At 46.5% G+C, this 25,171-nt stretch overlaps 1 protein-coding gene across 5 annotated transcripts in view; it reads right to left on the reverse strand.

Moving 5' to 3' along the window:
* Positions 1-25,171, reverse strand: part of plekhg7 (pleckstrin homology domain containing, family G (with RhoGef domain) member 7) — a 125,876-nt gene that overhangs the window by 56,732 nt on the left and 43,973 nt on the right. For all 5 annotated transcript variants that reach the window (XR_005462262.1, XR_005462263.1, XM_038810976.1 and 2 more), the window contains exons 3-5: positions 11,867-11,892; positions 2,501-2,634; positions 2,273-2,313 (exon numbers count right to left, since the gene is read on the reverse strand). Coding sequence is in view for 3 of the 5 variants with exons in the window: in XM_038810976.1 (XP_038666904.1) it covers positions 2,273-2,313; positions 2,501-2,634; positions 11,867-11,892 (201 nt within the window). In the remaining 2 variants the exon portion in view is untranslated. The remainder of the gene's footprint in view (positions 1-2,272; positions 2,314-2,500; positions 2,635-11,866; positions 11,893-25,171) is intronic.

A 25,171-nucleotide genomic window follows, 5' to 3' on the forward strand; every position in this document is an offset into this window, starting at 1 on the left:
AGTGGTGGGAAGACGATGGTGCCAGCAGCGGTGAGGGAGACAATAGTGGTGGCAGTAGTGGGGGGTCAATGGTGGTGGTGGTGGGGGAGACGATGGTGGTGGCAGTGGTGGGGGAGACAATGGTGATGGCAGTGGTGGGGAGACTATGGTGCCAGTGGTGGTGGGGGAGACAATGGTGATGGCAGTCATGGCGGAGGCGATAGTGACGGCAGTCATTGTGGAGACGATGGTGGTGGCAGTGATGGGGTAGACTATACTGGCAGCAATGGTGGGGATATGATGGTGGCGGCAGTGATGGGGACACGATGGTGGTGGCAGTCATGGCGGAGACGATGGTGGTGGCAGTGATGGGGTAGACTATAGTGGCAGCAATGGTGGGGAGACGATGGTGGTGGCAGTGATGGGGTAGACTATAGTGGCAGCAATGGTTGGGGAGACGATGGTGGCAGCACTGGTGGGGAGATAATGATGGCGGCAGTGATGGGGTGGCAATGATGGCAACAGTGGTGGAGAGACAATGGTGGCAGCAGTGGTGGGGGACACGATGGTGATGGTAGTGGTGGGGGACACGGTGGTGATGGCAATGGTGGGGATGGCAGTGGCAGTGGTGGGTGATGGCAGTTTGGTGGCAGTGGTGATGGTTACAGTTCTGGTAACAAATGAGAAACCTGCTGGGCAACTTCAGAGGACAGAGAAGTGTTACCCATGTTAGACTGGCATCACATTGACCGGACAGCAGATTTATTTAATTTTAAAGAGAATGCAGGTGTTGAGGTCTCTAAAGGCATTTGTGCACAATGCATTGAAGGTAACAAGATAGGCTGAGAAAGTGGTTAGAATGAAATATGGGAGCCCAAGATCTATAAATCGGGTCATAGTGTACAAAAGTAAGGAGACTCTGATGAACCTTTATAAAACACTGGTTCATCTTCAACTGGAATACTGAATCCAGTTCTGGGCACCACACATCAAGAAGGATATGAAGTTGATTATTGGGGAGATGGTAATATAGTGGGAATTCCAGAGGCCACGTTAATGATCCGGGGACACAGGTTCAAATCCCACCAATGGCAGCTGGTGAACTTAAATTCAATCCATAAAACTGCAATTGAAAGCTAACATCAGTAATAATGTCTGTGACAACTAATTTTTAAAATAATCTTTACTGTCACAAGTAGGCTGACACTAACACTGCAATGAAGTTACTGTGAAAAGTCCTTAGTCACCACATTCCGGCGCCTGTTTGTGTACATGGAGGGAGAATTCAGAATGTACAAATTACTAACAGCACATCTTTCGGGATTTGTGGGAGGAAACTGAAGTACCGGGAAGAAACCCACGCAGACAGAGGGCAAACGTGCAGATTCCACACAGACAATGACCCAAGCCGGGAATTGAACCTGGGACACTAGAGCTGTGAAGCAACAGTGCTACCCATTGTGCTACTGTGCCACCAATATCATTGATTATCTAATGTCCTTTAGGGAAAGAAACCTGTGTCTTTACTTTGGCCGACATCTGACTCCAAACCCACAGCAATGTGGTTGACTCTTAACAGTTCTGAAGGGCAATTGGGGATGGGCAACATGTGCTGGCCTTGCCAGTGGGACCCCATCCCATAAATTGATTTTGAAAAGGCATTAGTGAGGGCACAGAAAAGATTTACAAGAATGGTTCCAGGGATGAGCTAGTGCACCGCTGTCTGCAGGTTTCCCAGCAATGTGGGGTGGTTACAATGAGAAATCCCATTGACAATTGGCGGGAAAATAGAATCCCGCTGCCGGCGAACAACGTGTGGCTGAGAAACACGTGGCTGATGGACCAGAGAATCCCGCCCAACATCATATAAATTATCCACACCCCAGGGACCTGCAAACCAAAACAATATTCTATTAGTCACCTATCTGTAAACAAGTAAATGCTTCTCAAATCTATCATCAGAAATCCCCCTAGTCATTGATGTTATTGATACATGAATAGACAATTAATACCACCAGAGGTACAATGCATTAGGATTAAGCTTCAGAACAGGTTAAACCAGTTTGTACCTGCTACGTTTTTCTGTGTTTGAGAAAATCACTGAAAGATAACCTCCCCGATCTCATGTACAAAGAGGTGACTGAGGTACAACTCACTGCTATCTTGGGACGTGTCTGACACAAGTTGCCCAATATACATGAACTATTTGTTCAATCTGTATCATATTCCACCTACAAATTCTGAAGGAGTGCCAGAACATTAAACAGTCTATTAAAACATTACACTGCATTACCATTCCTCGTTTGGTGAAGGGCCACTTTGACTTCTTGGACTCTGAAAGAGAAAATTGGGGTGGCTTTAGAATTTTGCCATCTTATCCGGCAGGTCACATTTCTTCAAATTAGCCAACGCACAGCCCACTGAATACCCAAGAAACCAAGCTTCTGAAATACAAGCTGTCAACATCGCAAACAGGATCTAGAAGAGCCGATACGACTGGCATAGAGGTCTGTGAGCTTACCTGTACTCAGAGCGGGTGTTGACGCTGTACGATAAAGATGCTCAGTGCCATTAGAAATGAATAAATCCCCGGGAAATATCTCCAGCCCAGGTAAACAAACAACTAAAGAGCTGCGACGACGGTGTGACAAGCTCCTGCAACAGAGAAAGGAACAGAGTGAATATTTTAATTGGCATTATTTAAACACTGCTGGGTCAAGAGGGTCTTACATGGGACAAGAGCAATATTAGATTAACACCCGTCTCAATCTCGAAAGATATAGTACCAAATAAACTAACCTCTGATGTTCCAATCAGGCACACACTGAACTCTTCTATTACCCCTGTTCTGTGCAATCAAAGCACCCCTCTTTGCTGTAGTGGCCCTGTCCAAAGTAGTCGGAGAATTACTCTGTGTGTCGAAGATTCTGAGTAAATTTCTGCTGCCCCACTTCCTATCCCACTCACACATTAATGAACCAGATGGATTTTTACAACAATCAATGATAGTTTTCTGGTCACCATTACTGAGACTAGCTTTTTATTCCAGATTTTATTAATTGAATTTAAATTCCGTCAGCTACATTGGTAATATTTGAACTCCTGTCCCCAGATATTAACCTAGGCCTCTGGGTTACTAGTCCAGTGGCATTACCACTACCATCATTTGCAACAACCACACCATCTCCCCTTGGTATTCCCAGCACTTTCTGTTCTTCAAATTCCCAGCATTTGTAAAGCTGCGGACATGGTTTGATTACCCGAGATCGAAGCTGCCTGAATCCGATCACCATTGATCTCATTGGAAATTTAAACTGGGCCATTTCTACCACTGGGAACGAAATCTTAACCCCGCTTTTACATTAGGTTAGCAAGTTGAAAATCTTTGCCAGGATGCCCCCGAACAGGCACCGGAATGTGGCAACTAGGGGCTTTTCACAGTAGCTTCATTGCACTGTTAATGTAAGCATACTTGTGAAAATAAAGATTATTATTGTTATGATGCTTTTTGCTCTTCTCACATTCTTCATCATTGTAGAAATGGTGGAAATCTTTTAAGAAGGGGGGCGAAATATGATCAAATGTTTCTTGCAAACACAGCTTTTGTTTCTGTTGCCTGGTTACTATACAGGCTGCTCCTTCTGACCGATGGTTGTTAGTCACTCACTCGTCATTAATCACCAGTGTCCAATCGATTTGAATGATAGGAAACCCAAGGTGTAATTAAACCAGCTAATCCTTTATTATCCCAAAGCTCCAACTAACTCGATGAAAATAATCAGCTCGAGTTATTGCTTTTTACAAATTTGCATCATATGTTTGGACTTTAATATTTGCATGCTAGTTTTTCCACGAGGCATACTTTGAGCATTATAAAAGTTACCCATTAAAAAGGTTCCATGCTGCAAATAGTTCAGTGTTCCACACTTTATTCATACAACTATCACAATATTTGTGCAGTCAATTAAAATAAATAATTGCCGTTTAAGTCCATGTATGTTCGCTGACACAGTTTACAAGACCTAATCTGACCTGCTTTACCAGATGGAATCTGATCTGTTGAATGGGCCCCTCTAGTATTTGTTACCACACCCTGGGCTAGTTTGCGGTCAATTCCAGCCGCACCTGACCCAGAGTCGCAACACAAGTGAATTAACCAATAATACTTAGAAAAATACCTGACGTCTTTGGCCTTTGGCTGCCCAATAATTACCGTTTTGTAAATTTAAACACAATTACTGTTTATTTATAACAAGAACTATAATGAAATATGCAGCAAAAACAACAGGTTAACTATTATCTAATTCCTAACACTCCACTTTAACTTGTTCCCACCCTCTGCACACACAAAAGACAGACAGAGGGGAGGGAAGGATGAAAATCATAAGTAAAAGGAAAGATAATCTTTCTTTTAGATTGTTGTTTCCAGCACCTTATTCCTCTTCAAACTTTGCTTTCAGTTCGAAGTTTTTTTTTTAACCGTAGATTCATTCGTGTCTCTGTAGCTTCAGAAATAAAACTCACAGCCTGTCTGGCAAGTGAGAGAAAGTAGGTCCTTGTCTTCGTGTGTCTGAGTCTCAACTACTCTCGGAGTTCTCTGAGAACCATCCCAAGGGATAAGATCCAGTCACCACCTATTACCAGGCAGAGTACAGCCTTTTGGACAATTCATTGGTCACCAGCTATTCAATCAAACCCATGTCCCTCCCATCTCTCTCTATGGTGCTGAAACGCCTGAGGTTTCCTCTTCAAACTAGCAGAGTGTAATCTCCTGTAACTTTGCATTCCACACTCCTCTCTGCTGCTTGATTTAAAGATACATGTCCATTAATAATCCATGGATCAAAAATAAAAACGGCAATATAAACAAAAGGGAAATAAGGGAATAAACAGGAAGGACCCTTATACATTAAATTTGGATCCATTCAGAAAGCTTATAATGCAAGTATGAGGCTTTCAATAAACAGGCTTTTAGAAGGGGTTGGTCTTCATAGACTGAGGTACCTGCCAGAAGGAATTGAGAGATCCTATTCATATTTCCGTGTGACACAGATGAATTACCTCAGGAAGTGTCATATATAGAAAGGGCTGCTTGATATCATAAAGCAAAACAGCAAAATTAGTAAGTTTCAGTCTTAATCTTGAACAGATTTTTCTGCCAGTTCGGATGACAGAGTGATGGTGGGGGCTCTGAAACCCAGTGCCTGAAGCTGCTGAACACTGCAACAGTGTTTGTGTTAAAAGTCACTCAGATGGGGTTGAACGGATGAGCGACAGATCCCAGCTTACCCAACCAGAAAAGGCCCCTGGTCCACCACCCAATTGGTTCTTAAATGACTCTGGGGTTTTCTTAATTAATTTACGGGATGTGGGCATCGCTGGCTAGGTCAGCATTTATTGCCCATCCCTAATTGCGGCCGAGAAGGTGGCATTGAGCTGCCTTCTTGAACTGCTGCAATCTCTGAGGTGTAGGTACACCCACAATGCTGTTAGGGAGGGAGTTCCAGGATTTTGATTCAGGAAGAGTGAAGGAACGGCGGTGATATATTTCCAAGTCTGAGTGTTGAGTGACTTGGAGGGAACCTTCTGGTGGTGATGTTCACATGCATCTGCTGCTCTTGTCTTTCTCGATGGTAATGGTCATGGGCTTGGAAGGAGATGTCATAGAATCATAGAATTTACAGCACAGGAGGCCATTCGGCCCATCGAATCCGCACTGGCCCCTGAAAGAGCACCCTATCGAAGCCCACACCTGCACCCTACCCCAGTAACACAGCCTCCCCCACCTAAACTTTGGACACTATGGGGCAATGTATCATGGCCAATCCACCTACCCGCACATCTTTAGACTGTGGGAGGAAACCGGAGCACCCGGAGAAAACCCATGCGGACATGGGGAGAACATGCAGACTCCGCACATGTCGAAGGAGCATTGGTAAGTTGCTGCAGTGCATCTTGTAAAGGATACACACCGCTGTTACTGTTCATCGGTGGTGGAGGGAGTGAATGTTTGTGGAAGAGATACCAATCAAACAGGCTACTTTGTCCTGGATGGTGTTGAGCTTCTTGAGTGTTGTTGGCACTGCATTCATCCAGGCAAGCGGAGGGTTTTCCATTACGCTCCTGACTTGTGCCTTGTAGATTGGGGGAATCAGGAGGTGAGTTGCTTGCAGGGCTCATAGCCTTTGACCTACTCTTGTAGCCACAGTATTTATGTGCCTAGTCCAGTTCAGTTTCTGGTTAATGATAACCCCCAGGATGTTGACAGTGGGGGATTCAGCGATGGTAATGCCACTGAATGACAAAGGACAATGGTTTGATCCTCTTTTATTTAATGCTGCACAGCACTGGAAGACAATTGAATGTGATGGATCTCACTCTGGGATAGATTCTGGCTGTGCAATGGTATAGAATGGGTGATAATGAGTTGGCCGCCTGGATTACACCTCCTGCTTTTATGACACAGGATATATGCCATATAAACGAGCCATTCAGCCTTACTAGTACATGTTGGAGTTCATGCTCTACTCTGAGCCTCCTCCCATCTTGTTTTACCTTAATCTATCAGAGTAACCCTCTAATCCCTTCCCATTTATATATTTGTCCAGCTTCCCCTTAAATGTATCTCTACTATTCACTCCGGCTGCTTACTGTGACAGTGAGTTCCATATTCTCACCACTCTCTGGGTGAAGGAGTTCTGAATTAACTATTCAATTTCTTGGTGAATTTCCTGTATTGACGGGCTCCAGTTATGCTCTTCCAACACAAGAGTAACCATTCTCTCTGCATCCACTCTATCAAAACCATTCAACATTTTACTGAATCGCTATTAGGTGACTCCTCAGCCTTCCTTTTTTTTTCAGAAGAAAAAACCCCCAGCCTATCAAACCATTATTTCTATTTATTCTGTCACGGGATGTCGGCGTCGCTGGCTAGACCAGTATTTGTTGCCCATCCCTAATTGCCCTGAGAAAGTAATGGGTGAGCTGCCTTCTTCAATCGCTGCAGTCCATGGGGTGTGGGTACACTCACATTGCTGTTAGGGAAGGAGTTCCAGGACTTTGACCCAGCAACAGTGAAGGAACAGTGATATATTTCCAAATTAGGATGGTGTGTGGTTCAGAGGTGAACTTGCAGGTGGTAGTGTTCCCATGTGTCTGCTGCCCTTATCCTTTTAGATAGTAGGGGGTCACAGGTTTGGAAGGTGCTGTTGAAGGAGCCTTGGTGAGATCCTGCAGTGTATCTTGTAGACAGTGCACACGGCTGCCACTATGTATCGGTTGTGGATGGTGTGACTGTTTAAGGATGGGGTGCCAAGTAAGTGAACTGCCTCATTCTGAATTGTGTCAAGCTTCTAGAATGTTGTTGGAGCCACACTCACCCATGCAAGTGGAGAGTATCCCATCACGCTCCCGACTTGTTGCTTGTAAATTGTGGACAGGCTTTTGGGGAGTCGAAAGGTGATTCTTGGCCTCTGACCTGCTCTTGTAGCCACCGTATTTATATGGCTCGTCCACTTCAGTTTCTGGTCGATGGTCACCCCCAGGATGTTGATAGTGGGAGATTCAGAAATGGTAATGCCACTGAATATCAAGGAGAGATGGTTGGATTCTCTCTTGTTGGAGACAGTCTTTGCCTAGTACTTGTTTGGCATAAATGTTACCTGCCACATGTCAGCCCAATCCGGAATAATGTCCAGGACTTATTGCAAATGGATTGTTTCAGCATTTGAGGAGTCACGATTGGTGCTGAACATTGTGCAAACATCAGTGAACATCCACACTTCTGACTTTATGATGGAGGGAAGGTCATTGATGAAGCAGTGGAAGATGGTTGGGCCTAGGGCACTACCCCGAGGAACTCCTGCAGCGATGCTTGGGGACTGAGATGATTAACCTCCAACAATCACAACTATCTTCCTTCCTGCAAGATATGATTCCAACCAGTGGAGAGTTTTCCTCTGATTTCAATTGACTCCAGTTTTGCTAGAGCTGCTTGATATCCTTTCCTGGCTTATATATTTATGGCTGCTTCTTTGTAAATTTTCTCTGCCCTTTCTATATCATTTTTACAATACGGTGACTAGAACTGCTTAAGAGTGGCCTAACAAAACAGGTTGAGCATAAATTCCCCATTTGTCAATTCATACAGTCTAATTCTTAGTTTGCTTTATTGTGGCCTTGTTGATCTGTGAAACAAATTTTAGTGATCGGTGTATTTATACTTGAATATCCTTATTGTTCCTACACCTCACTTCGAATTGCACCTTTGAAGTAATGAGTGCACCACCTCACGTTAATCTATGTTGAACTTCATTTGCCAAGTGTGCATTCATTTTGTGGCCTTATTAATGCCCTCCTGTAATTTGCCGCAGCTCTCCTCAGTATTGACTGCCCCCCAACAATTTGGTGACATTCCCTTAACAGCCTCCCCGAACAGGCGCTGGAATGTGGCAACTAGGGTCTTTTCACAGTAACTTCATTCGAAGCCTACTCGTGACAATAAGCGATTTTCATTTTCATTTTTCACATTGGCAATTTTAGAAATGGTATTTTTAAATGTATTTGTTTTTATATTCTTATTGAAATAAAATGGGCTGCTAACTTAAGATCGGCGGCAATGGTGTCAAGAAAACCTCTGCAACTTGCATTTTACAGTTGTAAACCATGAGCCCTTGTTCTGCTCTTAATGTTTAAAGTAATATTCCAGATTTGCTACTTCCATTCCCTGAATTATATGTGCCTTTCTATACAACCACCTCCATAATAATAATAATGACCACAATAATTGCATGTCTAAATTATTTTTATGCAATGAAATGTCCCAAGCTTCTTCACAGAAGCATTACTGGTGTGGTGATCCTCACGTTAAATCACCCCCAGTCATCTTTCCGTCATAAAGGAGAAAGCAGCCCATGGTCATCTGGGACTATGACGACTTTATCTTACTTTACTGGTGTGGGAACATGAAGATTCTCCAGCTGCAGTTAAATGAATGAAAAGGTTCTCACAACTGAAGAAGCCAAATCCCTCCAGTTTTTTCTCATAACTCGGATCTCTGCACTGCCAACAATCCTTCAGTATCTGCCTTGTGTCCCAGTCACCAGAAATGGACATTTACTTACTGTGTGCCCCGATCAGAGCTGGCATAATTTCATCATGACTTCCACTAACTTCTCCAATTCTATGTAAATGCAAACTCAGAAGGGACTCTCAAGTATCTGTTTCATTCAGATTTTGCAGCCCTTCTGCACCAAAGCGAATATTATAATTTCATCCTTCTTAAAGGAGTTTAAGGTGTCCATTCCTCTCCTGAGAATTCATCAACTTTCTGCACTCGTTCAATTCTGGCCGCTTGAGCAACCCCAATTTTAATCATTCCGCCATTAGTAACCATACATTCAACCGCCTGAGACATAAAACTCTGTCATTGCCCCCTAACTACTCCCCTCTCTCTATTTACAGATGCTCTTTAAAATCATAGTATCCTTAAAGTGCAGAAGAAGGCAATTCGGCCCATCGAGTCTGCACCGACCCTTCGAATGAGCACTCCACCCTTGCCCACTCCCTCCTATCCCTGTCACCTCATAACCTAACCGGCACATCCCTCAACACTAAGGGGCAATTGATCATGGCCAATCTACCTAACAAGCACACCTTTGGACTGTGGGAGGAAACCGGAAACTGCGCGGACATGGGTAGAATGTGCAAACTCCACGCAGGCAGTGGCCCAAGGCTGGAATTGAACCCGGATCTTTGGCGCTGTGAGGCAGCAGTGCTAACCACTGTGCCACCATGCCGTCCCAATCCATCATTTTAATCAAACTTTTGATCACCCTTCCTAATTTCTCCTGATCTGGCTCAGTGCTTACTCTCCACATGAGCAACTTGTCCGATTCACATTTACCCGCCCTCTTCCCATATCACTTCAGCCACCTAATCGTTCCAATAATCTGTGACCTGGTGTACATGGACTTCCAATGGCATTCACTGGACTAGAGACTTGTAAGAAGAGTCATAACTCAAGGAATAAAAGAGACGGTAGGAACATGAATACAGAATTGGCTGAGTAACAGAAAACAGCGAGTAGTGGTTGATGGATATTTTTTAGGCTGGAGAAAGGTTTGTAATGGGATTGGTGTTGGGACCCTTGCTTTTCCTGGTTTTTAAATGCTCTAGATCTGGGTGTGCAGGGGACAATTAGAAAAGTTGCAGCTGATACAAAACTTGGAAGCATGGCAAACTGTTAGGAGGATAGTGTAGATCTTCAAAAGGACATAGATACGTTGGTGGAGTGGGCAGATAGGTGGCAGATGAAGTTCAATGCTGAGAAGTGTGAGCTGTTCCATTTTTGCAGGAGGAACATAGAGAGACAATATGAAATAAGGGGTAATATTCTAAAGGGGATGGAGGAACAGAGAGACCTGGGTTTATCTGTACATAGATCATTAAAAGGTAGCGGGACAGGTGGAGAGAAGTTAATAAAGCATATAGTATTCTGGGCTTCAGGAGCATAAGAGTACATAAGCAAGGAACTTATGCAAGACTCTAGTTAGACCTCAGCTGGATTATTTTGTAGAGTTCTGGGTGCCACACTATAGGAAGGATGTGAACACATTAAGAAGCACAGAAGAGGTTTACAAGAGCGGTTCCTGGGATGAGAAACTTTGGTTTCAGGATAGATTGGAAAGGCTGGGACTGTTCGCCTTGGGCAGAAGAAGGCTAAGAGGAGATTTGATAGAGGTGTTGAAAATGATGAGGGAGCTGTCCAGGATAGATGATGAAAAACTGTTCCCCCTCTTAAAAGGGTCAAGACCGTGAGGGCACAGATTTAAAGTGATTTGCAAAAGAAGAAAATGTGATCTGAGAGAAAACTTTTTTCACACAGCAAGTGGTTGGGGTCTGGAATGCACGGCCTGGATGTGTGGTGGAGGCAGGTTCAATCGAGGGTAAGAGATTAATGATATGAATGGAAGCAATGTGCAGTGTTGTGGGGAAAATGGCACTAAGTCAGGATGCTCATTCGGCGAGCCACTTCAGACACGATGGGCTGAATAGCCTTCTTCTACATCGTAACAATTCTGAAATTCTGTGAGTTTCACTGTTAACATCGGTGTCTGCCTCAACCACTAACTCTGCAAGTGAATTCTACAGCTCACAACTCTGCGTAAGGAGGTTTCTCCTCATCTCTGTTCTAATCCAAAATATATAATCCTGTACAGTGGCCCCTTACTCTAGGCCCCTGAACTACAGGAATTGTTCTTCTTTTATCTCCTCCTCCTCCTCCATGTACCAGGCCCCCATGTTGGCGACCATGAATTTCCATTGGGTTGGTTCATGATTATGCTGATCAAAGTACTGCAGTGGTTTGTTATTGCCTTCTGCAGCATGGCCAATCAGGCACATTGGAAGGATTTACAGGCTGATAATAAACAAAGAGCTTTGACATAGAGTCATGCGGACTTGAAACATTAGTTTCATTCTCTCTCCACAGATTTTGTCAGACCTGATGAGATTGTCCAGTATTTTCTGTTTTTGTTTGAGATTCCAGCATCCGCAGTAATTTGCTTTTACCGATAATAAACCACATTATGAGCGCATCTTCCATGGCCATCAAATGCCGGAGTGGAACTTGAACCTGGAGCATCAGGCCCAGAGGGAGGGAATGGTACAACTACAACACATGGCACCCTCTCTGCTTCCATCCACCCTTTCTATTTTAAACGCTTCCATTATATGACTCGTAACCTGTGTGGTTCTAATGAGAAGAGATCTGTTTTTGCAGGTACTCCTGGTTATCAGTTAACTCCCATATAAACTACAGGCACAGAAAACAGAATGGGTATTGTTACAGCTGCAATCAAGTATGGATGGGATGCTGCATTACCTCTCAGGCTTTGCTTCTTGGGTCGTCTGGTAAGAGAGAAGAAAAAAAAAATTGAGAATTAGGAAACAGTCGGGAAAGTCTTCTCATACTTTTCATACTTTTTGCAACAGAAGATTGAACTGTACAATATAGAAATGATTAGATGATCAAGCACAACGTAATTAGTTTGAACAAAATATTTAATGTGGTTCCGAGACAGCAAAGAAGATGGTGCATTCAAAATCATATGTGGAAATGTTTAGTGTAGTCCCTGGTGGAACGTGGGCAGCACAGCAGGCAATTAGTACACAGCACGTTCACAGATAATGACCAGATAGTGATCGGAATTTTACGGTCGTTTGCTGGAGGCGGGATTCTCTGGTCCCCCCGGCAGTGCACCCCTGCCCGTGGGTTTCCCGGCGGTTTGGGGTGGCTTCGATCGGAATTCCCAGCGGCTGTGAGGCCAAAGAATCCCGCCCATTTTTTTTTAGGTGTTGATTGAGGGAGAAATCTTGACACACTTCCTGTGGGCACCATTGGGGGTTCTTGTTGTTATGTTCAGGCTACATTTTAGTGTTAATTTTTTTCCATTACAAGTTCCTAATTCATAATGCAACTCCGAATGAAAATTCAGCACTGTGATCAAGTGGGCTGGCCACTGGGTTCCTACATTTCTCTCAAAATGCTTTCTGATATTTTTCCTCTCAGTAACTGTCATTTCTGTTGTCCAAAATAAAGTTGAAACAAAAATTCCAACATATTGCATGTTTCACCAAACCTGTTACTTGAACAGATCAGCCTCTCCCATGTGAAATATCGATAGCAATGGATGCAGTGTAACATGTGGCCACCTTCACCACCTTTACTCCCCCGTCCATACATCCAGAATTGACAGGTATAATCATAGGTTTAATCTATCAACTGTTTTGTGAGTTCTGAATGTCTTTATGCTTACCAAATGACAATGTTGGATAATTCCTGATTGTTGGCAGAATCAGAAAGCCAGATGTGTAAGCCTGCCTTGGTGGGCCCAGTTTAAAATGCCCCAAATAAACTTGGTTTGAGGTTTCTGACCTGAAAATAAAGGATCCTGAAAAGTGTAAACACAGACAGGTTCACTGAAGAAAATCGAGAACTGTCCCTCTCACTGAGCTGGTTCCTAACTGCTGATGGCTGAGGTAACATCTTCGTCTCTAAGTAGGACGTAGGTTTGTTCCTCAGCCCAGAGCACAAAATCCAGGTTGACACTCCAGGGAAGCGCTGAGGGAGCACTGCACTGTCGCAAGAGGCAACTTTCGGATGAGGTGTTAAACTGAAGCCTCGTCTTTTCACTCAAAGGGACATTGAAGGCACTGTTTCAAAGAAGAGCAGGGGTGTTCTCCCCAGTGTCCTGGCTAATACTTATCCCCCAGCCAACATCACTAAAAATTGATTATCTGGTCACTGTCAAATTGGCATTGATGGGATCTTGCTGTGTGCAAATTGGTTGCCACAATCCAACACTGGCTACACTTCAGAAGCACTATATCCTCTGTAATGCATTTTGGGGACACCCTGTGACTGTGAAAGGTTCTATATAAATGCACTTAACTTCTTTTATTCAGGTCCTCTCCATTTCGGTCAATACTGTATAGCCTGCTTCTCCTTCCACTCTGTTGATACAGCTGCCCACCCCTACCCCATCCTCAGTCTGCGGCCATTCACTGCTCCTCTGGCAGGCCACTGGTGCTGAGGTGATTTATTTCTTGGAAATCTCTTTGGTTTAAATTGATTTTTTTAAAAAATGCTTGTTATCAGATGTTCAAATGTCCTTATATATTTCATAGAATAGAATCATAGAATCCTAACAGTGCAGAAGAAGGCCATTCGGCCTATCGAGTCTGCACCAACTCTTCAAATGAGCACTCTGCCCATACGCATTTACCCCATATTCCCCTAACCCCACAACCTAAGATATAGATCCCTGGACAATAAGGGACAATTTAGCATGGCCAATCCACCTAGCCTGCACATCTTTGGACTGTGGGAGGAAACTGGAGCACCCGGAGGAAAGCCACAAAGACATGGGGAGAAACTGCAAACTCCACACAGACAGTGATCCAAACTGGAATTGAACCCGGGTTCCTGCCGCTGTGAGGCAGCAGTGCCAACCACTGTGCCGCCCTATTTGCATGGGTGATTTTGATTTATTTTGTCATTGACTCTTTGAGGTTGAATATTCTTATTTATAGACTCTTTCAATCATGAACCTTGCAGCCTGTGTTCCATCTCTTGATCGCCATCCAACTCCCCCCCCCCCCCCCCCACCCCCGTAGCTGGTGCTGTGATATGTATTTTCAATGCTAACGGAGTCTTGATGTATAGTATACAATTTATTGTGGAGAATAACACTTTACCATTGAGTGAAAGGTGCATTTCCAGAGAGCAGAGCGTTAGTGTCTTTCCTCATTCTAAAATGATTTTCTTAAATGTTGAAATTATGAAAGCAAATAAAGCCCCTTTGTTAGGAACTGATATGAAGGGAAGATTTGGGGGAAATGGTTTCAGTAGGTAGAGGTGAGCATCAGAAGAACAGGGGGTGCAGAAGATTTAAGAGTTGAGTATTTCACACAGAGTGAGAAAGTACATGGAAGTATGAGTGGGGGTTGTTGAAAAGGAAACATCTGAGGACCATGAATTCCGTGTAATCTCACACTACCTCCCAGTTAAAAAGATAGGAGAAAAAGTGAGAAACAAGTACAGCAAGTCCCCGCTTAATGATGTTTTGTTTTAATATTAGCAAATTAACTGGGTCTGTAATTATTGCAAGATCTGTTTTACCATCGTTCCCCATGTGACCTGATTGGTGCCATTTTGGAGTGGCCTCTCCTCTCTAACGCTCCAATTTGCTGCCGGTCCTCCTGTTCCTCCTGCCTCTTGCCGGAGCCGCTCCTCCTCAGAGCCCTCGCTCACAGCAAGGGTTCAGTAGAGAGAAGTGATGTGTGGGGCATTTAAAAGAAAACATGGATCATGACAGTCCCAGCTTGTCACATCTGTACCACCGGGGCTTGCACTTCCACAAACCAGGAGCTCCAGCATTAGATCAAATCTTGAAGGGGAATGTAGGTTCAAGAGAGGGAAGTGTCAAGACGGTGAAGTCAAGGAACAGGAGGTTCGGCAAGAGGATGTGTCAGGGAGGTGCAGAGGCCAAAGGTCGGAAGGTTGGGCGTAAACAGGTCATGTGGTAATTATAGCCTCCCACCAGTTGAGGCATTGGAGCATCACGATAGGTGGGAGGGTGTAATTGCAAAGTGAGAAATGGGAACTGGAAATTTTTGTATTAGATGTTAAATAATTACCAAATGTATGGTACAGTATTAAGACCCAGAAAGTCAGCGGTAGGAAGAACACAGATTTTAATCAGGGTCATTTAAAGGCTGTCATGACAGTGAACTATTCATACAACACAGTCCCATTGTAAAAGCAATATGCTGTACGTGCCTTTATGGGCCGGCCTTTATACTCAGTTACTACGAACCCCAGCTGGGCTGGCCACTGCCCACGAGTGGGGAAGCTCATATTCCACAAGCCCCATGGGGAGATTAGTTACAGTATCCACGTGGGCCTCGTATAGCTATTATATTTGAACATCCTGGGTCTAATTGTCCCCATGCCCTTATGCCATTTCATATTGCTTTACCTGAAAACTACAAATAATCTTGTTTCCCGGTTTTAAAATGTACCAGTATTTCATTAAAAATCATGTGTGCAATATTGTATGTTTGCAACATTCCCTGATTATCACCAACATCGACTCATGCCGAGGGTTTTTGTTCTCAAGTTTTAAGAACAGGCGACTTCCGGTGGCGGCCATGGAGTGAGAGGTCGCTTATTTGGTAGCTCCCGCTGGTGGTGGACTTTTGGGACCTTTTCCCCCGACTTATGGAGGATTTGATCGGTTAAAATTGGAGACTGGTGAGGTAGAGAAGAGGAATCCCCCACCAGTTTATGGAGTCGGGGACCAGAAGTGGTCTGCAAAGAAGAGATTGTTGGGCAAAGAAGAGAGTGGAGTCAGTGGCACAGGAAAGCATGGCGGCGGGTCAGCAGCTGGGATTGCCGGCCCAGTGGTCAACGGAACAGCTGGTGAAATTCCTTCAGGAGAGCTTCGCCAAGAAAAGACAGGAGTGCCTGGACCTGATTAAGACAAGGATTAATCGGGTGGAGCAAAGATTGGAAGCCCAGGGTCTGGCGATCCAAAAGGTGGAGGAGAAGATGGCTGAGCACAAGGACCAGCTAACCGCTATGGTAGTAGAGATGGATCTGATGAAGGACCACCAGAAATGGCGGCAGGAGAAGGTGGAGGATAACAAGTCACGCAGGCAGAATTTGAGGATCGTTAGTCTCCCGGAGGGCATCGAGGGATCGGGCGCAGGGGCATACGTGGCGCGTATGTTCGAGAAGCTACTAGGCGAAGAAGCATTTACTCGGCCCTTGGAAGTGGACAGGGCGCACAGAGCGCTTGCGAGGAAGTCACGGATGAATGAGCCGCCGAGGGTGGTGGTGGTATGAATGCACCGGTTCCTGGATAAGGAACAGATCTTGAGGTGGGCCAGGCAGACGAGGAGCTGTAAATGGGAAAATAACGAGCTGCGCATTTACCAGGAGTTGGGTGTGGAACTTTAACAAAGTTAAAACGGCCCTCTTCAAGAAGGGGGTGAAGTTCGGCATGTTGTACCCAGCTCGTTTGTGGGTCACTTAGGAGGGTCAAGGACTTTATTCCGGATTGCCGGATGAGGCAATGAACTTTGTTAAGGACAGGGGACTGGCAGGTGATGGAGGACATTGAACTTAGGGGCGAGCAATTCTGTGCCTGTGCTGCTAAAATTTATTTTCTTTATGAGCTGTGTTTTTGTACCAATTTGTGGGCCGTTGCTCAGTTTTGTATGTGGGTTAACTTCGTTCTTGTGGGGAGATGGTGGGTGGAATTTGCTTCTTTCTGTTTGTTGGGGATTGTTACATTTTGCATATGTATGTTTGAGCGGGTGGGAGGGAGAACAATGGGGGGTAGGATGCTTGGCGCCTTGGGCGGCGTTACCAGGCTAGTTGGGCGGGCTAGCTAATGGAAGCACATTGGGGGGCGAGCAGGTGACTAGTTTGATATGGGGGGGGGGGGGGGTTGGGATTGTTGTTTTGTTAGTGGGGAGGAGGGGGGAATTGTTCAGGGGAGGGACTGGGGCTGGGAGACAAATTGGAGGCCGAGGACAGTGGGTGCCCGTGGGCGGGCCTGAGGAGGCTCGGGACGCGAGCTGCCGGTTGGCCTAAGAAGGGTGATGGTTGATCGGGGGGTGGAAGAGGTGGGGCTTGGTTGGGAGCAGATCACATGGAACATGAGAAGGCTGAATGGGCCGGTCAAGAGGGCTCGCGTGCGTATTCACGCATTTGAGGAGGTTGAAGGTGGATGTGGCAATGTTACAAGAGACACACCTGAGGGTAGTGGATCAGACTAGGCTGAGGAAGGGGTGCGTTGGGCAGGTATTTCATTCGGGGCTAGACTCTAAAAATGAAGTGGGTTGCGATTTTGATCAATAAGCGGGTGTCATTTGAGGTAGGGAATATAGTGGCGGACTCGGTGTGGGGGGGGGGGGGGGGCGGTAGGTATATCATGGTGAGTGGGAAGCTGGATTAATGAATGTTTACACACCAAACTGAGACGACGCAGAGTTTATGAGGTGGGTATTAGGGAAGATTCCGGACCTGGGACTCGCATAAGTTGATCATGGGGAGGATTGCATAAGCTGATCATGGGGGGGGGGGGGGAACAGTTCAAAAGGGTAATTGATCCGAGATTGGATCGGTCGAGTTTAAGGACAGGGAGGTTGTCAGCCGCAGCGAAGGAGCTAAAGGGTTTTATGGAACAGATGGCGGGGGGGGGGGGGGGGGGGGGGGGGGGGGGGGGGGGGGGTCGGGGAGTTTCGGCAGCAACGGTATGGGAAGTACTGAAGGCAATGGTTCGGGGGGAGCTAATTTCGATATGAAATGAAATGAAAAATGAAAATCGCTTATTGTCACGAGTAGGCTTCAATGAAGTTACTGTGAAAAGCCCCTAGTCGCCACATTCCAGCACCTGTCCGGGGAGGCTGATATGGGCTCATAGGGAGAAGTTGGAGCGGGTAGAGATGGATAGGCTGTTGAGGAAGATACTCCAGGTGGACAGAAGGTATTCTGAAGCCCCGGAGGCGGGGTTGATGATGGAGCGGCAGAAGCTGCAGATGGAGTTTGGTTTGATATCCACAAGGAAGGCATGGGGCAGTTGAGGAAGGCAAGGGGGGAGATTTTTCACTATGGGAAGAAGGGCAGTAGGATGCTAGCACACCAGCTAAGGAAGAGGGAGGTGGCCAGGGAGATAGGAAGAGTGATGGACAGAGGGGGGGAATACGGTCTTGGACCCAGCAATGGTGAATGGAGTGTTCAAGGAGGTTTATAGTCGGCTGTATGAGTTGGAATCCCCAGCTGGGTGGAGGGGATGAGGCAGTTTTTGGAAGGGTTGGAGCTTCCGAAGGTGGAGGCAGGGTTAGTGGAGGGGTTGGGAGCCCCGATGGGGATAGTAGAAGTAGTAGAGGAATTGGAGGCCATACAGTCAGGCAAGGTCCAAGGACCGAACGGCTACCATGTGGAATTTTACAAGAGGTTTTCTGGGATGCTGGGCCCGCTGCTGGTGAGGGTATTTAATGAGGCAAAGGAGCGGGGTGTCCCTCCCCCAACAATGTCTCGGGCTTCGATCTCATTGATCCTGAAGCGGGAGAAGGACCCAGAGCTATGTGGGTCATACAGACCAATCTCCTATGGAATGTTGAAGCCAAATTGTTGGCCACAATTTTGACCTCAAAGATAGTGGACTGTGTTCCGGATAAGAGAAGACCAGCTGCGGTTTATTAAAGGTAGGCAGATAACGTCAACGTTAGAAGGCTCCTAAATGTGACCATGATGCCCTCCGAGCGGAGGGAGGTGGAGGTAGTGGTCGTTATGGACGCGGAAAAGGCCTTCAACCGTGGAATGGAATTATTTGTGGGCAGTCCTTGGACGGTTTGGGTTTGGGCAGGGCTTTATTGACTGGGTTCGGTTGCTATACCAGGTACTGGTGTCGAGTGTGCAGACGAACCGGGTGAGTTCAAACTACTTTAGACTCCACCAGGGGACGAGGCAGGGATGTCCATGCTCCCCACTGTTATTTGCCTTGGCTGTAGAGCCATTGGCGATGGCGCTGAGAGTGTCAAAGGACTGGAAGGGGCTAGTCCGGGGATTTTGTGATCCAGGCAAGGGGGCAAGAGAGGAGATTGGGGGAGTTGCAGTTTAAAGTGGTGGATGGGAGTTTTCGATACTTGGGAATTCAGGTGGCACGGGGATGGGAGCAATTGCATAAATTAAATCTGGCCCGGTTAGTTGAACAAATGAAGGGTGGCTCCCGGAGAAGGGGCATGCTCCCATTGTCACTGGCGGGGAGGGTACAGACCATAAAATGATGGTTCTCCTGAGAATTTTGTGTGATTTCCAGTGCTTCCCTACCAATGGCCTTTTTAAAGCGGGTGAATAGGGTGATCTCTAGGTTTGTGTACGCGAGTAAAGAAGGTACTGCTGGAGCGGAGCCGGGAGGGGGGGGGGGGGGGGGGGGGGGGGGCTGGCGCTGCTGAACTTTAGTAACTATCACTGGGCGGCAAGTTTGGGGGCATTGGTAATGGCTCCTTTGCCGTTCTTGCCGGCCCGGTACTCCACAAGCCCGGTGGTGGTGGCGGCTGAGAGTTTGGGGGCAGTGGCGGAAGCATATGGGAGTGAAGGGAGTGTCGGTGTGGGCTACAATTTGTGGTAATCACCAGTATGTCCCGGGGAGGTTGGATGGGGGGTTTCAGAGGTGGCAGAGAGCGGGGATTGAGAGGTTGGGGATCTATTTATTGATGGGAGCTTTCCCTGTTTGGAGGATTTGGAGGAGGAGTTCGAATTGCCGGGAGGGAATGGGTTTCGATATCTGCAGGTGAGGGATTTTACGTGAAGGCAGGTTTCGATCTTTCCGCTTCTACATCATGCAGGACAAGGTTGTTTCGTTGTTATAGAGGGATGTGTTACGCACAGAATTATGTTGACATTTGTATTTGTATCGTCTATTGTTATAAAACCATAAATGCCGTAATAAAATGTTTTTTTTTAAGTTTTAAGAACAGGCCTCCCCAAGCCAAATGTCAAAACCTTCAGGTTGTTACTCAACAAAGCAGAGAAGGGGAAACAGATTGTTGGATTTTATAACTTCATCAGACTCAATAATCCAAAATATAAAAATGTTAACATAAAAATACTACTGCTACTCTTGGTGACAGAAAATAAATGACGCACCCTGTGTGGTGAACTGTGTAACCCACTGGGCTGGATGTTGACTTTGGGAATGGGGAGCAGGAGTCTGAAGCTGCTCCCAAGAGGGTTGGGGGGGGAGGGGGGGGGGGATGAACAGTTACTATCCTGAGGTTTTCATGACGGTACCCCCTCAATTGGTTATGGAGAGTCGGGTTCCCTGTCCAATTAAGGGTGGCAGGCAGGCTATCAAAACTATTGGGCCAATTGGAGACCTTCCAGCTTAAGAGGTGCAGCAGGAGAGGGTAAGCAACTGAGAGGATGCTTCAACATGGAGGCACCCTCGCACCAACATTTAAAAAAATTCAAGTAACAGTAAAAAAAAATCAACCAGGGCATCATTGGTAAGGGGAGGGGTTGGAAAGGGGGTTGAGAAATCCTTCTGCAGTTACCTGCTGCCGCAACTGCACCCCCCCCCCCCCCCCCCCCCCCCCAATCCCCCTCCCCGCAGACAGGTAATCCCCTCTAGCCCTCACCCCCAAGTTCAACGACCTAAAGTGGCTCACAGTTAAACAACGCTTCGATTTTAAAAGTCTCAACCTTGTTTTCAAATCCCTCCTTGGTTGGCCTCTCCCTATCTCCACAATCTCTTCCAGCCCCGCAATCCTCTGAGATAACCTATGGTGGCACAGTGGTTAGCACTGCTTCCTCACAGAGCCAGAGACCCGGGTTCGAATCCAACATTGGATCACTGTCTGTGTGGATAGAACATACAGTGCAGGAGGCCATTCGGCCCATCGAGTCTGCACCAACCCACTTAAGCCCTCACTTCCACCTGTAGCCACCTGGGTTGGCCACTTCCCGAGTCAAAATGGAGATTCGCAAAGAGCGCAGGGAAAAATGGACAATGTTCAAAAACAAGCAGTTTGCAGAGTCCCTTTCTGTATCCAGTCCGCAGAAAGCAGACAACACTGAAACCAGCAGCCATACATATTAAATGAGCAATTCCCGGGCACAATGGTAACAATCAAGAATAACCAAAGCAAAGCCAGAATCCTCGGCGCCAGCAGGAGTCCAAGACAAAAGAGGCTAACGAGCACCCAAGGAACGCCCAGCGATGAGGGCCAGTGATCCAATCGATTGGAGTCATGGACGGGGTCCGCCCAAAAGGGCGCGAAGCCTCTAGGGCCTATAAAAGACAGGTCCCAAGTTCAATTCAGTCTCTTGGCAGTTCCTCTTGGCAGTCTCGCACGATAGACTTCTCGGCAGGGTCACGCAGCAGATTGAAACAACACTTGACCCTGAACTGCCTTGCAGCTGCACCACCAAGTAAGTGTCCAGTCAACGCACGCTACGGGATAGGTGCTCCTGACCCTTAGTCCATACCAGTTGGAAGCCTGCAGCCCAGGATTGAACAAGAGGCCATTGTTCCCTGACCCAGTGGGTTTCCTTTCCAAAGATAAGTATTGGCCTGTAGTGGTAGAGGTAGCCTAGTTTCTTAGTGTTTATGAATGAGTAGCGATTAACTGTGTATATAATAAACGTGTTTTGATTTGAACCTTACTAACTGGTGTACTGAGTCATTGATCAGCACTTGAACTTGAACCCCGTGGTGGTATCATTAAGATACCTGGCGACTCTAGAACAAGGTAATAAAACAGCGGGGAATCGTACCTGGGACCCTGGCGCTGTGAAGCCACGGTGCTATCCACTTGTGCTACTGTGCTGCCCAAGCTGCCCTGGAGCTTGCACTTTCTCCCCTTGTCTGCGTGGGTTTCCTCTGGGTGCTCCGGTTTCCTCCCACAGTCCAAAGATGTGAGGTTAGGTGGATTGGCCATACTAAATTGCCCCTTAGTGTCCAAAAGGTTAGGTGGGGTTACTGGGATAGGGTGGAGGCATGGGTTTAGATCGGTGCAGACTCAATGGGGATGAATGGCCTCCTTCTGCACTATAGTGATTCTGATTCTGAACTGGACTATTCCAATTCTGGCTTCTCCGTGCCCCCAACAGAGGGTTTCCCGGTGGCGCACCATTCGCTGGCGGCTGGATTCTTTACTCTCACTGCTAGCAGCGAAATCCGCAGGCAGGGTGCGGTGCCAGCAAGAATACAAAATCCCAACGGCCAGAGAATTCCGGCCTTTATCTCACTGCTGTTTGTGAGACCTTACTCTATGCAATTGGTTGCCACAAGTGACTACAACGCGATTGTACTTCAAATTAATTTAATTGTGTAATGCATTGGTGTAGTTGGTGTAGAATCTGCCAAAGTAGCTTGGATAGACAAGCAGGTAGAAAACAAAGACTGGGTTTATTTTGATGTACAATAACCTTCACTCCCCGAAGGGTCTCCTTCCTCGACCTGCACCCAGGTTCGGGGTTTATATACTGGTGACGTTTCACCTTGTTAAGGGGAAATCCCCCACCTCGTTACCAGAGAAGTTCATATTCTGTGGAGGTCACAGGGTATCTGATAGTCCTTATACTGTGACCTCCACAAGGGTTATAACAATTGGGAAATCGAACATTGTGAAAGGCAGAACATTTATTAAAGTAACTTGAAAATATGATTGACCTAAAATGATACATACCTCACAGAGGACAGATTCTTCCTTTGCAGATAACATCTCCTTTTGAATGTTTCAGTTGAACCTGCCTGCCTCCTCCACACTCTCAGGCAGTGCATTCCAGACCTTAACCACTTGTTGTGTGGAAAAGCTTTTCTCAGATCACGTTTGCTTCTTCTGCCCAATTATTTTAAAATCTCTGCCCCCGTGTTCTTGATCCATTCGGGACTGGAACAGTTTCTTTCTAGCTACTCTATCCAGACCTCTCATGATGTTGAACGCCTCTATTGCATCTCTTCTCAGCCTTCTTTTCCCCGAGGAAAACAGATCTAACTTCTCCAATCTATTTTCATCACCGAGGTTTCTCAACCCTGGAACCAGTCTCATGAATCCCTTTTTACATCCTCTCAAAAACACCTCCTTCCTAAAGTGTGGCAACTGGAACTGGACATAATATTCCAGCTGAGGTCAAACCAGTGTCTTATAAAGTTCAACATAACCTCCTTGCTCTTGTACTCTATTTATTAAGCCTAAAATAACATATGTTTTATTAATCATGCTCTCAATCAGTCCTGCTACCCTCATTAGCTTATCAACACATAAACCCAGGTTTCTCTGCTCTTCTACCCCTTTAGAGTTGAATCTTTTATTTTATATTGTCTCTCCACGTTCCTCCGACCAAAATGAATCAATTCGCAATACTCTGCATTGCACCTCATCTGCCACCCGCTCCACCAACCTATCCTCACAATTCACAATTCTTCCAAATTTTGCTTTGCCTGAAAATTTTGAAATTGTGTCATGGACACCAAGATTCAGGTTATTTATATATAACAGGAAAAGGAAAAATTCACCTCTGGGAAATTCCAATATATACCTTTAATCAGCCTTAAAAACATTCACCAACCACTACACTCTGTTTCCCATCGCTCATCCAATTGCTACCATCCCTCTTATTCCATGAGCTCAAATTCTGCTCAAAAGTCTATTGTGCAGGACTCTATCAAAAAAACTCATTCAAAGCTTTAAATGGTTCATCTCTTATCAAAACAAACACATTTCTATCCAGGTCCCACATCAAAGACAACTATTTATTTAATAGTCTCTTTAAATTGTCACTCAAACTGCCAATTCAGAACCCCCTGCTGCAATAAATGTTGCTTTTGAAACTTAGCCAAGCATTCATAAAGACAGAATGGGCAGGATTCTCCCAACGGGAGTCTAAGTGCCGACGCCGGAGTAAAAACCGGAGTGTTTTACTCCGGCGTCGGCACCTGTTCCCAGACCCCTATTCTGGGGCCTCTGTGGGGCTGGTAGGGGCCTGGTTCGAATTGTGGGGACGGGGCTTCGGCGCGGCATCGGAGACCCGGCGCCACCTAAAAGACGCGGTGCCTTGGGCTCCGCGCTTGCGCAGTTGGGCCAGCTCAATCCTGCGCATGCGCAGTTGGGCCGCGCCATCCTGCGCATGCGTGGGGAACTTCTTACGCGCGCCGTGGGGTCGGTGTTCAGGGGCCGGCCGCGCTGGTAAGTAGACCAGGGGGGTGGGAGGCCAGCCTGCTGATCGGTGGGCCAGACCCCATCGGAGCCCCCCCTCCCCCTGCTGAAGGAGACCTTTCCCCCGCCTACAGGCCATCCCCCGGTCGTTCCCGCCGGCAGCGACCAGGGGTGAATGGCGCCGGCGGGACTTTGTCGTGTCGGAGCGGCCGCTCAGCCCATCCGGGCCGGAGAATCGGCAACCCCGCCAATTCCAGCGGCCTGTGGCTGGCGCCACGCCAGATGCGCCGGCGCAAATGGCGCCAATTCTCTGCAACTGGGAGAATCGCGCGCCAGCGTTGGGGCGTTGTGGCGCGGTTGCTCCGATTCTCTGGCCCGGAGCAGGACTCGGAGAATCGCCCCCAAAAATTGCCCTTGGGGAAATGCCAACAAAGAACTCTACTGAAACTGTGCAACCAGATGCTACTGTTTTTTTACTAACCAGCAGAAGGTAGCCTGTCAATCACAACAGCCCAGCAGGGGGTTATTTAACTCTCGGTGACAGCTGCAGGCTTTTAAAATAAGGTTTAAAGAGTCAGGGATTTTTAAAAAACTTCATATCACGACAGTTTTACAGAACTTAACTGTCCTTCAAGAGCATTTACAGCTACTCCCTTGATTTGTGACTCCTTGACTGCCAAAACTCAGCACCGAGTTTGAATGGCCCAGCTGAGTTTGGGTTTCCTGTCTGTGTGAGTCACACTCCGGCCACATTCCCCTACCGGCAAACCTGGATCTGTTAGAAACAGGGACAGGACTTACACAATTGTGTGCCGCTGCAATTTCTAAAGGATTGCTCAGTCTTCCCGACCCGGAAAAGTCCAGCCTTTAAAGTACAAACACTCGACATTAACACATGGTTGCTTGTGGGAGCTTGCTGTGCATAGATTACCTGTCATACTTTCTACATTGT

Source organism: Scyliorhinus canicula, chromosome 11 (genome assembly GCF_902713615.1).
Source record: "Scyliorhinus canicula chromosome 11, sScyCan1.1, whole genome shotgun sequence".
NCBI lineage: Eukaryota > Metazoa > Chordata > Chondrichthyes > Carcharhiniformes > Scyliorhinidae > Scyliorhinus > Scyliorhinus canicula.